Source organism: Antedon bifida, chromosome 11 (genome assembly GCF_963402885.1).
Source record: "Antedon bifida chromosome 11, ecAntBifi1.1, whole genome shotgun sequence".
NCBI lineage: Eukaryota > Metazoa > Echinodermata > Crinoidea > Comatulida > Antedonidae > Antedon > Antedon bifida.
Window position 1 is genome coordinate 9182366 of NC_136236.1, and position 14891 is coordinate 9197256.

A 14891-nucleotide genomic window follows, 5' to 3' on the forward strand; every position below is an offset into this window, starting at 1 on the left:
AATTAGAACCATTCCAGTAAGAAGGCCTTTGGACTTATTGTTTTTTAAACCGTCGATGAGATTTATGAGGTTGCTTTCAGTTGAATGGGCCTGCCGAAAACCGGATTGATAGGCATAAAGTATATTATTTTTGGAAAGATACCTTTCAACTTGTATAGCTACAGATTTTTCAAGAATCTTAGATACCGTAGGCAGAATACTAATCGGCCGATAATTCTCAACATTTGTTCTAGTATTTTTCTTAAATAGAGGGGTAACTTTAGCAGTTTTAAGATCATGAGGAAAACAATTAGTTTTAAACGAAAGGTTAATGATATGAGCTATCGGTTCAGCCAAGATTATCGCACCGTCACGTAAGAATCTTGACACGGTGTCTTCACTATTGACAAAAAGTCCTATATCGCTAAACAAAAAAACTATAGAGGGCGCGCTCTCATGCAAACCTCTGAGTAAACAAGACAACACATGTGAATATTTAATGAACTTTGTCGACCAATAGATTTGTGTTAATTCACGATATCGCTGAATATTCATGAGAATAAAACAGTTGGTGACGTAAAAAAACTTGTAGAACCCGTATTCAAGGTTGCACGCTGTCACATTGTTGGAGAAGGTCGATATCAAGGTATGCCCTTTAATTTTTATGTTTTTACATGAAAATGTGCATGATTTTTGGGTAATGAAGGATACATTGTTTTCCACCAGTGATTAAAACATAATTTAGATTAATATAATGAGAAATTATTAAATAACGTGTATGAAAAGTAAAAATTTTTTGTTATGGTTAGTTTTTTTTCTACGATGCCGTTTGTACACCCTTCGCCCCTGGGAAGAGTGTATACCGTGTAGTGGGCCTAGCGCGTATGCGCGCCTGAGAATTGATCATTTCACGACGTTTCGCTTTCAGATCTTGCACTATGTCTAGGCCTAGCTACACGTGTGTATGTAAATAACTAAGGAAAGCACTATATTATTACTGTAGGCCTAATTCTTTTTTATTTGTTAATTCGGCTTATTATAGTAGAAGAAAAATTAACATTATTGAACAGCATAATAATAATAAAATAGAATAATAATATAGGCCTAGCTAGGCCTAAATAGACCAAGCTAGTACTAGGCCTAGAGTAGTACTAGTAGGCCCTACTACAACTACTAGTAGTACTAGCCTAGGTTGTCTTGTAGGCCTAAGCCTAATAATATTAATATTATTAGTATGTAAAACATTTAAATAGTAAAGGTAGGCAATACATAGTATAATATGTAGGCCTAGGCTAATTAATAATATATAAAATAAGTTCAGCTTTAGGCATTGTTAATGGTAGGGTTAGACTTAAACCATGGAGTTTTCTTTACTCCATTATAATATATATATATATATTATATAATTTATATATAACAATAAATTCTTCGAAAATCAATAATTTTATTCAACCAGTCAATAAATAATTGGTGTTATTTACATTTTAACATGGCTACTTATTAAATTTAATTAAATACAATTCAAATCATAATAAAAATATGCATTTCTTATTGCATCATTTATAAATTCTTCAAAAATCATCTATAAACCTTGATAATTCTTTAATTTATAACCAGTCATTAAATAAATGAGTGTTTGGTGTTATTTAAATTTTTAAAATGGTTTTTAATTTCATTATCAATATCATAAATTAAAAACCTGCATTTGTTTTTTGCAACATACATTTTTTTTAAATCATCAATAAACCTTGTATAGGATATTTTATTTGTAAATTTTTTACATACAATAAATTCTCATTCTTTAATCACAATGACAAATTTTGACGCAGTTCTCAGGGAATAATTTCACCAGTGTAGCATAGCAAAAAGCTTCACAAAACAACTTTATTGCTAAATTATGTAGTAAAAAATGCAACTACAAAACTATGTTTCTCGACTAAAAAATCAGTTTGATTATCAATAATATTGCAAAAAAAGTGTTGAAATGAAAATTTTCCCTGCTTCTTTATTTACAAAAAACTCTCTGTTTATACTTGCAACACAAAAATTGTGTTACTGTCTGCAAGTCCATGTCAATTGAATCTTCATTCTTCAGTACCTACAATAAATAAATTATTAATAACATTGTTGACTAAATAATTGTTGCAAATACTTCTGTAATTAATCATATACCAGAATAATAGAAATAGAAAATGAGAATAAAAACAATTCAAAAACATATTTAGATGTCTAATTACAGTTTCATTCTTCATTATACTTACTGTGTTTTCTTTTTTTAGGTGGAACTATTCTGTGATGGATTTCGGGGACTGTGTACACCATGTGATTTTTCATTATGGATTCCATTTTCTTGCCTTCTGAATTGACGCCATGGACGTTGCGGCTCTGTCGATTGAATGCTGCATGAATTTGCTCGCCACCTTGCTCACTGAGCAAGCCTAGTCCAACATGCCATCTTCGAAGGGTTGGTACAACATGCACCTCCAACATGTGCAGTTTAGGTGAGATGTTATAACTTGACATTCTGGATACAAAAGTGTGTCCGAGCACTTTTGGCATCTCAGCTCAACCGTTAGCAATGATTGCTGGCTTAGTTTCGATGGTGATTTCACATCAACAATGCAAACAGGAGACAAACATTGAAGACAAGGAATTACATCTGCTTTTAGTGTACAAAACAGTTGGGACAAACAATTTGCACAAAAAGTATGGCAACATTTAGTCTCTAACATAGACAGAGACATAACATCATTACATACTTTACAGACATAAATATCATCAATAGCACTGTTTTTTACTTCAAATTGACTGTTTAATGAAGGTGATGAATTGTCAGGCTTACAAAATGTACCATTAAGATTTCGTGATCGCTGATTATGTTTCTTCATAGATCCGTGAATGTACTGATTTGTAAATAAAAAGCATGTCAAACATGATGATTGTTTATGACTTGTCCATTTGTATGTTGTTATCGGCTTGAATTTGTAACATTTTGATGTACAAGTAGCACAAATAAAGTTGGGGTGAACATTTTGTACAGATTCAATCAGATTGTAATATGGAAGAATGTCAGATCTTAAGTTCAGAATATTTGTTTTTGTATCATTTTTTTTAAATCTACAACCACATAAACGACAGAGACCTGTCATATAAGAAATATGAACATCCATACCTTTTTACAAAATATTTACAATACATTAACATACAAATACCATCTCAGCATGCAGCATTAGCCTAGGCTAGCTTGAAAATATTGAGCAAGTTTAGCAGTCAATTTCTACGATTTTAACCATAACAAAATTGTTGTTTTAACATATGTTGTTGATAAAGATGAAATGAGTCGGTCTGCAAAAATTCGGAACATGAACTGGTGGCTGTCACGTAAAACAGACGATCGTATTTAGCGCCCCATTATTCTAGGTGGCGCTGTTCATATAATTTGTTTATTCAAAACAAAAGGCGATATACAATACAAATTGCACCAAAACGAACGTTTTCTTTATTTTTAGTTTTAATATGCTGTTTATAATACATAAAAGTACAAATTTATTCAAAGAAATGCGTTATATATAATATCAGTTTTCTAAAATATACAATCTAGTACGTCTAATAATATAAACAAATCGACGGCGTAATCGCAAAACTCGCTGGTCACGCTCTACTGATCACGCAAGCTGAATAAAGGTTATGAGAATGCGCCCTCTATAGTACAGTACTTTTTGTCTGTATCGCCTATAGTTGAAGACAGCGTGTTGAGGGAATATTATCTAGACCGACGCTTTTGTTTACATTTAGGCTTTCGAGTTGAGTTTTAACAAATTCTATGGTAACAGGCTCTAGCTTAAACATTTTTCCTTTTAATTTAACATAGTATTTAAGAAGATCGTTAGTGGACATGGTGAAAAAACCTATGCATTTTGGGAGTTTTTTGACGAGTGTTGACGCAACATTCGTGAAAAACTCATTAAAACGAGAGGCAACGCCTTTTGGACAGAAAGTTTGTTTACCATTGTCATCGAGAACGATTTTAGTGTTTGTTTTACATTTCTTCTCGTATCCGAGCTGTTTGAGGGTTTTCCATAATTTTTTAGGGTTGTCTTTATTTTCATCAATCTTATTGAGAAAATAATTAGATTTAGCTTTTTATTGATCAGCCGCTGAGCTTTGTTCCTAGAGGTACAATAATATTTGTATATATCTAGATTAGATTTATCTTTCTTGAATTGTTTTAAAAGTGTGTCTCTTACTTTGATTTCATCGGCAATTTCGGAGGTAAACCAGGGTGCTATGTTTTGTTTAAGTCTAACTTTTTTTATTGGCGCTATTGAGTCGATCACCTTAATGATGATATCTTTAAGAGTTAACCACGCGATATTTACATCGACATTATTAGTGACAACAGACCAATCGATATCGTTAAGTGTTTCAAGATAGTTATTTACATTATAGTTTTTTAAAGATCGTAATTTTGCGGAGTTGTGTTCATTTTTATGAACATGAGACTTAGGTATTTTTCTAGTGCAATAAATAAGAAAATGGTCACTAAGGCCAATGTTAATTACTCCAGATTGCTTCACATTATTTTGTACATTAGTAACAATGTGGTCCAAACATGAGCTTTTTTCTTTTCCTATTCTAGTTATATCCTTAATAACATTACTAAAACCATTTCTTATAAGGCAATCATTATATCTTTGCGATACTGGATTAATATTTAAAGTACATATGTTAAAGTCACCAAGAATATAAATTTCACTACTCTCTTTGATTTTTGATACAGTTTTTTCAAAGTTGTTCTGAAATAAAGTTACATTCTGTTTTGGTGGGCGGTAGCATGTACCAATCACAATTTCCTTTGAACGAGGCAGATATATATTTATCCAAATTGCTTCAAAATCGTCGATATCCAGATCATTTCTACGTGTGAAGGCGCGTTCATTTTTTACGTAGATACAAACTCCACCACCAGACCGGTTTCTGTCCTTCCTGAGCGCTGTATATCCATCAATTTTGATCTCGTTATCGGTGATGGATTCGTCCAGCCACGACTAACATTTCAATGTTTACGTAGAAGATCGCCGATTATTGTTAACGATTGCGTCGACTAACGTTGACGGGAAAACAGGCTTTAGAAGTATACCTCATGAGTACTTTAATGAAAGAATCACATAAAATGTAACAAATAAATCCTTAAATTAATGATTTTACAACAGGCGTGTTTCTCGCACACTGTTTGCGAATTTCACTTATTCAATGGAGCGCCAAAAGAGCAACGATATTAGAGGACTAAAACTCATGAAATGCGTCAATTTCTCATGAATTTATTGGTGAAAAACACGTTTAACAATATATTTGTTAATTTGTCAATAAAAATGCTGTAATATGTTACTGCTGATACTGTTCTGTTTTCAAAGAATAATAATCGATTCTAAATCAACATCACTAACTAGCCTAGACCTACAGTAGGACATCCTACTAAGGATATTATGATGATTTTTTTCTATTTTATTCTTTAAAACGTTAACGAAACCGTGTACAGTATCAACAGTAACATTTTTCCTTACTGACAGTGACAACATCTATTGAAATTGTACGTGATTTTTACCAAATAATGCTGGCATTTAGGGGTGAAGTACAAAATAATTGGAATTGTACTGGGAAAAGTTACTACATTTGAACTGTCCTAGGGAGGGTGGGATGGGGAGAGGAGAATTCTATATTTTAAAGATTTTTTATAGAACGCAGATATGTATTTAATTATGTTTTCATTAAATAAATAAATAAATCAGGCTTGGTAGGCATAGAGCGCATTATGCTAAAGCCCCAAAATATATGTTTTGGGCATTTAGATTTTTGTCTATTTTATTCTACAGGAGCATAGTGGGAATTGCCAACTAACTCAATTTCAACAGTCGACTTAAACTAAACACAAATAAATCAAAACGACAACGTTCATAGCATAAAAGTTTTTTCGAGTTCGGGATATTTTCTTCGTATTGGAACAGAAATACGTGTAACTGGTACACGGAATTGCAAAGACAACTATGGTAAAAATAACAATATAATATTCTTAAGAATAGTAATGGAAGCAGCAGAAAAGAATACTGAACGTTTAACTAAGCATTCATCAAATGATGTGCAAATCAATGCATTTACTCATCACAACAAGCAATCTTCACCGAAGAATGCTTCACCGAGTACATATCAACCAAAAAAGTCGTACTCACAGTTTAAACCGAAATATCAGCGTACTTGCCGGAACTGTGGAATAAATCATCCACCTAAATCATGTCCAGCTTTTGGCAAACAATGCCATAACTGTCGAAAGTTAAACCATTATGCTAAGTTGTGTCGGTCGACACGTGTCCATGAAATACAGGACTATGAAACAGAACACGAACATATAACACAGTCACATGGATCCTTCATTATCGATGAAGTAAAAGACCTTGCCAATAATGAAGCAACTGTTAAAGCAACTATAAACAAACAACGCTTGCAGTTAAAGCTGGATACTGGTGCAAAATGCAATATACTCCCTCTAAACATTTTAAACAAAATCGCACCGAACGCACAAATTGATAGTGCTGATACAGCTACACTAGTATGCTTTGGTGGAACTAAGCTCTAAAGTCCAGGAACTGTTAAATTGATGTGCAGAATCGCTAATACTCAACAGATTACACAATTCAGAATAGTTGACAAGCACACATCTGCTATTTTAGGTCTTAAAGACTGTATGCAGTTCGGATTGCTAGCCTTCAGCAACGATGTCCATGAAGTCACAGATAGAACATTTTCTGACGAAATACTGACAAAGTATCGAGATCTGTTTGACACAACATTGGGTAAGCTACCAGTAACTTACCACATAACAGTAAATAAAGAAATAGACCCAATCGTCAGACCACCACAAAAGGTTCAAATCGCAATGAAAGACAAAATTATTAACGAACTCAAATGCATGACTGATCAAGGGGTAATATCAGCAACTAATGAACCAACACCATGGGTATCGTCTATGGTGGCAACACACAAAAAAGGAACTGATGAAATTCGCTTGTGTATAGACCCACGTGACCTGAATAAGGCTATCAAACGCCCTCATCATCCAATGCGCACATTAGAACAAATAGCTGCTGAACTTGAAGGTGCTACTATATTTTCAGTACTTGATGCAAAGTCATCATTTTGGCAGATCCCTCTTGATGATTACTCTTCGAAATTAACAACATTCAACACGATCATTGGTCGATACAGGTTTCTCAGGATGCCGTATGGCATAAGTTCGGAATCTGAAGTATTTCAGAGAACAATTGAGGACCTTTTTATAAACCTTCCATGTTTCATTGCCGTACACAACATCCTTGTCTATGGGAAGACTCGGCTTGAACATGATGCAAATCTTAAAAAGATACTAGACAGAGCGTGGAGCATTAACTTAAAACTTAACTCTGCCAAATGTCGATTTTGAGTTAACGAAGTCACATACCTTGGTCACGTATTTTCAGGCAGTGGCATGAAGCCAGACCCAAAGAAAGTAGCAGCAATAATTGACATGCCTGAACCAGAAGACATTACAGCCTTGCAGCGATTTCTAGGTATGGTTAATTATCTTGCAAAATACATACCTGATCTTAGCGACCTCGCCACCCCTCTCAGACAGCTGACACGAAAAGACATAGCATGGCACTGGCAAGAGAATCATATCAATGCCTTTCCCACAATCAAAACAAAGATCGCAGAAGCACCAACACTTAAATACTTTGATGTTACTAAACCCATTACTTTGACATGCGATGCTTCAAAATTTGGTCTTGGGTGTGCCTGCTTACAAGACAAAGGTCAAATTGCTTATTCATCAAGGACAATGACCAGCGCCGAACAGTGCTATAGCCAAATCGAGAAGGAACTTTTAGCCATAGTTTGTACTTGTAACAAGTTTAAAGACTATATCTATGGGAAGCAAATAACTGTTGAAACAGATCATAAACCCCTGATCACTATAATGAGGAAGCCTATACATGCTGTCCCAGCTCGTCTTCAAAGAATGCGCTTACAATTACAGAAATATGACATTAACCTTTTATATAAGCGTGGAGCAGAATTATATGTAGCAGACACTCTCTCTGTCGAGCACCACTTGCCAATTCTGCCCAAAGTAATGATGAAGCAGAGTATTTCGAAGTTATGTCTGCCCTACAAATATCAGAGCCCAGACAAGAAGAATTAGCAACTGCTACACAAAACAATACTACACTGCAGCGACTCAAAACAACGATTCAACAAGGTTGGCCTACAAAAATCCAATGTGTTCCTCAGGAAATTCGAACATTTTTTCCATACCGCGATGAACTTTCCATTCAAGATAATGGTGTAATATTAAAAAGCTTGAAAGCTATAATCCCAGAATCGTTACACAACACTTACACTAAATTGTTGCACGAAGGTCATCCCTCAGCAGACGCAACAAAACGTCGCGGAAGAGACATAGTTTTTTGGTCCAAAATGAGCTCTGACATAGATCAATATGTCCAGTCATGTTCAGTATGCAATAGCATGAAACCACACTTACAGAAGGAACCGCTACAAAGCTATCCAACTCCAGAAACACCCTTTCAAACCATCGGTGTTGACTTATTTGTTTGGAACGACTTCAACTATTTAGCGATTGGAGACTCCTACTCTACATGGTTTGATTTCTGTTCCCTACCTAACATAACAGCACATGCGGTAATCCTTAAACTAAAGAGCAGATTCGCTACTCATGGTGTACCCATGAACATAATCACTGATAATGCCAGACAGTTTGACTGCCCAGAATTTCGTGCTTTCGCCACTGAATGGAACTTTCATCATATCACCAGCAGTCCAACCTTTCCACAATCAAATGGATTAGCGGAAAGCGCTGTCAAACGTGCAAAAATACTTCTTGAGAAAACCAAACGCGAAAGCTCCGATTTATACAAAAACTTATTAAATATTCGCAACATACCAACCACCCCTAGTTTAGGATCACCAGCTCAACGTCTCATGTCGCGAAGACTTCGAACTCCAATACCAACATCACAACCGCTCTTAAACCCACAAGTTATTACTAATGTTACAAACTCTCTAAACCACCGTCATACCATCCATAACAAAGAAGTCTTATGATAAGCACGCAAAATCTCTTCGACCTCTCAACCCAAATGAAACGGTACGCATCCAAACGCTGGCCACAACAAGATTGGTACTATAGTTCGTAACACAAACCACCCACGATCTTATATTGTCCATGTTAATGGCAGTGACTATCGTCGTAACCTTCGTCATTTATTACCCGTCTCAGAAAGCAACGACCGCCTCAACATAACACCTACAACCTCCGATCAAGAAGATTTTCCATACTACCATGACATCCAACCCACTCGCAATAATGTAAATAACTGTTTAATCACCACACGCGGCTCTGGAAGAATATCACGGCCTAATCCTAGATACATCCAGAAATGAACTTTAAACTTTACCATGTTAAGTTAACTTTCTTTAAAGAGAAAGAAAGAGTTAAGAGTTATTATTGTTATTGTTAATCATATAAGTTTTATGGTCTAGTTGAGACCTTGCATAGTTTAATGCCTGCTTTTATGTAGAATAGTTGCGTTTGTTTTAAAGTTCTTATGATGTTGTTCATAGTGTAAAAATTAAACTTTATACCAATATGTTAACTACTTTTAAAAGGGAAGATGTTGATGATCATCTTAATATGTCTGCTGCCATCTATAGTCTAGCTTTGGGACATCCCGTGATTCCATGTTACAGTAAAATCACATGTACACAACGAATAAAGAAAAAGTAAACTAACGATAATTGTAGAGCTTTATTTATAACAAATAATCCAACAAATACAACGACTATTACAATTTTCTAAACAACGAACGTTTATTTTTACTCTGCATTAACATTAGGCTTAACAATACGTTTACCAACAACGTTGATTCATTAACATTAGGCTTAACACTACGTTTACCAACAACGTTGATTCATTAACATTAGGCTTAACACTACGTTTACCAACAACGTTGATTCATTAACATTAGGCTTAACACTACGTTTACTAACAACGTTGATTCATTAACATTAGGCTTAACACTACGTTTACCAACAACGTTGATTCATTAACATTAGGCTTAACACTACGTTTTACCAACAACGTTGATTCATTAACATTAGGCTTAACACTACGTTTACCAACAACGTTGATTCATTAACATTAGGCTTAACACTACGTTTACTAACAACGTTGATTCATTAACATTAGGCTAAACACTACGTTTATCAGCAACGTTGATTCATTAACATTAGGCTTAGCACTACGTTTACTAACAACGTTGATTCATTAACATTAGGCTTAACACTACGTTTATCAGCAACGTTGATTCATTAACATTAGGCTTACTACGTTTACCTACAACGTTGATTCTTTAAAAAACGAAAAGAAAAATACAAAACCAACTTTAATGTTTTGTATGTTTATTTTAACATCTAAAAATGACGTATTCGTAAATTGTCGTTAATTTATCATAACATAATCATTTTTTTTTACAAGTATTGTACCCGTTTCTAGCTGTCACTACTAGATACTTACTAACCAAGTAACACTATTTCATTTTAAATCATCTACACTAATATTATTATATTAATGCTTTTATTTGGACACATTACAATTTGTTTTATGTACCCAAAAATACGGGCGATTTCCGCTAAACGGCACGAAATCACCGAAAAACAGCTATTTTTTTTAGGTTTTTTCAATGTAACTTTGTTAATAATTGACCGATTTTTATGGCTGTTTCAACATTGTAATGCCTAATTAAGTACCTACGATGTCATGTTATTTTTAATTTAAAAAAACTTAAAACGTCGTCGGCATTGATTTTTAAAGTTAGACGATTTGAAAATTGCCCTGTGTTAAAGAATAGGCTTGTTTTGCCAATTTGTTGAGATCTTTACAAAAACGTTCATAACGTTTGACCTAGTTATCCAATGATATTGGCTGTTCCACCATGCAAAAGCTAATCAATCAAGCTTTCTAATGACCTAAAGTAAAATGTGATTGGTTCAGATACTTCGTCGGCACAGCCCCTTTTTTGAAGCAGTGTCTTGGTTTGTCAGTGACCGACTAGTGTTAAAGGATAGGCGAAAATTTTCGAAGTTGCCCAACGTTTCCTGAGCAGTCAGAACGTAACGTTAAAACTAAAATTACAGTTGCTGAAAAACTACTTATCCAAAACGCTTTATTTTTTCACGAAAGTTAAGAGTTATTATCCCTTATTTGTAATATGTAAATGTATTTAAGATAAGGGAACAGGATTTTTTATATAAGTAGTTTTAAAACACTTGGTTTAATTGAAAACCACCAGCGTGGTTTTGCCGTATTGGCGGACTCGTCCATTTTACTAATAGGAAAAGGATTGTAGCACAAAACGTTGAATTTGACCTATATGGTTTCCATTTCTGTTTTCTAATGTCAAATTAATATTATATTATTAGTATCTCTATGTAATATATAATATATTCATATTGTACTAGTTAGCATCTACATACCGTTATACTGCACTTTAAATTAATGTTTTGGTGATTTTTCAATGAATTGTATACACAGGGAGTTGGTATACCATTGGTTCTACTAAAATTATTATTACTTTTATTTGTTTGTGCAATATTTGAAGATTGCTACAAAAATAGAAATAATTTAAATATAATATATTTAACAGATTAAGTGTACGCACTATGCCTATGGAACAGATTACCTATCGGGCGTAGTTCAGTATGATATTCTATTATTACCTTCTGTATCAGCCTCCGCCCTTTTGGGCTTTTTTTTCTACACAATACTTATTGTTAATGTACCATAGTTATTTTAAGGGGAGTAGTCTCCTAATAAATAGTTCTTAGCACTCTAACATTGTTCTTTTGTACCTATTGTATTGTTTTGTTTTCTTTTATTAAAAACTTTTGTTAACTGTCTGAAAGTTACCTCCTAGTAAAGTGGAACGACCCAATATGGTTCATTAAACACCACTGTGTTAGGGAGCAGATTGAGATCAACTGATAAGAGCCCGACGCACTAAAATTAATTAGGCCCAAAAAACAAAACAAATTGTAATGGAATAAAAATTAAACGGTTCATATCTTTACTTTTATTGTCATACATACATTTTCTTAAAAATGATTATGTATTGCCAATAAATAGAATGATGGAATTTCATTAAAAAAAACGTATCCAGAAACTTAAAGTAGCTAGTTTGGTACAAATCCCTTTATACAATACACATTGTTAGTCGCGTGCAACGCGATTTACTAAATTTAGGCAACAAAGTGATACCGAACGATATGCCGAGATCGGATAATTATCATCTAATCTAAAACAAACATTTGTAAATAATAATTTTTGGCCAGGCTAGCTAAATATATGATCTTCTTTCGAGTTTTAATGTTTTGTTTTTAAAAGAATGTAGACCTATTACTTTTTTAATACGCTCCTTATAAGTAAATTATTTTACTTTAACCCTACTAAATATTTCATAAACGATCGTGGAATGTATTTTATTATAGTTTATAATTTATGACATTTAAATTGTGTATATACACTAAATCGAAAACGTTGATAATAACTATACAATCCGAGTAATCAGTTTACCGGGATATGACTTTTAGTTGTTATACACTGCAAAACCTGAAAGAATCCTTTTCCATTAGTCCATTTGTACTAAGTGTCGATATTAGTTATACTGCACGTAACATTTATATTCAATGGTGATATTTAAAGATGTATTGTCCCTTTGACCAATTCAAAAAAAATTTTTTTTTTTTAATTTCGAAAAAAAAGTGGGTCATTTTGAAGTATCATAATAGTTATTAACTTTCACCAAAAATTAGTAAAAAAAAAATTATTTAACCGAAATACAGACATTTTTTTGTTCAAAAAATAACTTTGACTTCCAGTCAAAGTTTCTGATCAAAACATATCCCATAATGCAACGCGCTTGTTTGGCTACTCTGTATGCATAATCATAAAACTTCCTCGCGATCTGTGTGAAAACACCTTTTCAACCGCGACAAGTTGTAAACAATCCTAATTAGCATCATGTATAATGCATACTCGTGGTTTGAAATCTTTGTTTACTTTCGCTTGTGATGATTTTCCAGACGAAATGTAATCAAATTAATTTACCTGTTAATTACGTAAACTTGTTGTTTCTGGCTCGAATTTTCGACTTAAAGTGAATACCTTTAATATTACTTTGATATGGCCAATTTAAATTTAGAATATTTTTTTTTTCATTTTTTGTGTTTCAAGGGACAATACATCTTTAATGGTTGTATTGGATGTTTTCATTACACTGCTGTATTCAACTCACAAATATGAATTATTTGTATACAAAATAACATTAACAATTGATAGTAAAACACAAAATAATATCAATTATGCGTTAAATTGAAAACTTCTAATAATTAGTATGAAGAAACTGACATAATTTGTTAACATGAATCATGCAAATGTACTGTATTGTTTTATTTGTGTACAATGTCGTACAATGACGTAAATCCTCTGAACATGAGGTCAGCAATATGAATATCATAATAATTCTTAAATGTCAAAAGGCACAATACTTTCACTACTACGTTCGAAACGTATCTACACCATTGATGTAGGTGGTTTACTACTTTTGCAACAGTATCCACATCGTTAACTTGGTGGTCTACTATAATTGTTCAAAACGTATCTACACCATTGATGTAGGTGGCTTAGTACTTTTGCAGTAGTATCCACATCGTTAACTTGGTGGTCTACTACAATTGTTCAAAACTTACCTACACCATTGATGTAGGTGGTTTACTACTTTTGCAACAGTATCCACATCGTTAACTTGGTGGTCTACTACAATTGTTCAAAACTTATCTACATCATTTACTTGGGTGGTCTACTACTTTTCAAAATTACCTACATTATTGATTTTGAAGGTTTACTACTCTTTAAAACATATTTACATAATTGATATAGGTGGTCTAATACTTATGTAGACCATTGATTTACTAATGAACAGATGCAGGAAATATCATTTGAATTCGATTCAGAGTATACATTTACTTGAACGATATTGGAATTATAAAATGACTAAAGCATCGTTAATAGTGTGTGATGCTATATCTAATCTTCTAACTGTTCAGCGACAAAAGTCATCGCATTCGCCTTTAAATCTCCGATAAAAGACTGTAATTTGTCCTCTCTAATGACACCCATATGCTCAAGGTTCAATATCAAAATCCACTGGTTATAACATTGTTCATAAGAAACATCGTTTAGATGACGGAGCTTTGTTATATTTTCTTTCGAAAGTGCGTTGCCGAATTTAATCAGCTTTTGTCGATACGGCGAGAAAGATTTTACTGGACGATCCACTTCATCGTACTTCTTCTTTAGCAGTGCGTTGATTTCAAGAACACCATTGGTTCCAGTGATATTAATCATATCTACAATGACGTCAATGTTGGTAGTGGTAAGATGGCCAGAGGATTTCAATAAATTGAATAATTCCATCGTGCTTTTTGTCTTTTGTAGATCACTGTAAGATGTTATTAGGTCTTTGCACAAAACCTTCAGTTTATCAAGGACACGATGCTTATCATACCAGCTTGATACTTGTACCAACATTGCCTGACATTCTTTCTCGGTTGATTCTGTACAAAGGAACAAAAAAACAATTATTATTTGTTTGTATAAATTGTATAAAGCATAGTTTTTTTCATATAGTTTTTTAGATTATGATTAGAAATTTATGAAACACAGTAATATAATAATAAATGTCTACTTCAATACAACAATATAAACTACCCAATGTATTTATTCAACAGTATTTGTGTTAATA

The 14891-nt window shown here is 33.4% G+C and overlaps 1 protein-coding gene across 1 annotated transcript in view; it reads right to left on the reverse strand.

The window, feature by feature from the left end:
* Positions 1–14173: 14173 nt before the first annotated feature.
* LOC144855181 (uncharacterized) overlaps positions 14174–14891 on the reverse strand; it is a 101380-nt gene continuing 100662 nt past the window's right edge. Inside the window, exon 26 of the mRNA XM_078712998.1 lies at positions 14174–14703. Coding sequence (XP_078569124.1) covers positions 14174–14703 — 530 coding nt within the window. The remainder of the gene's footprint in view (positions 14704–14891) is intronic.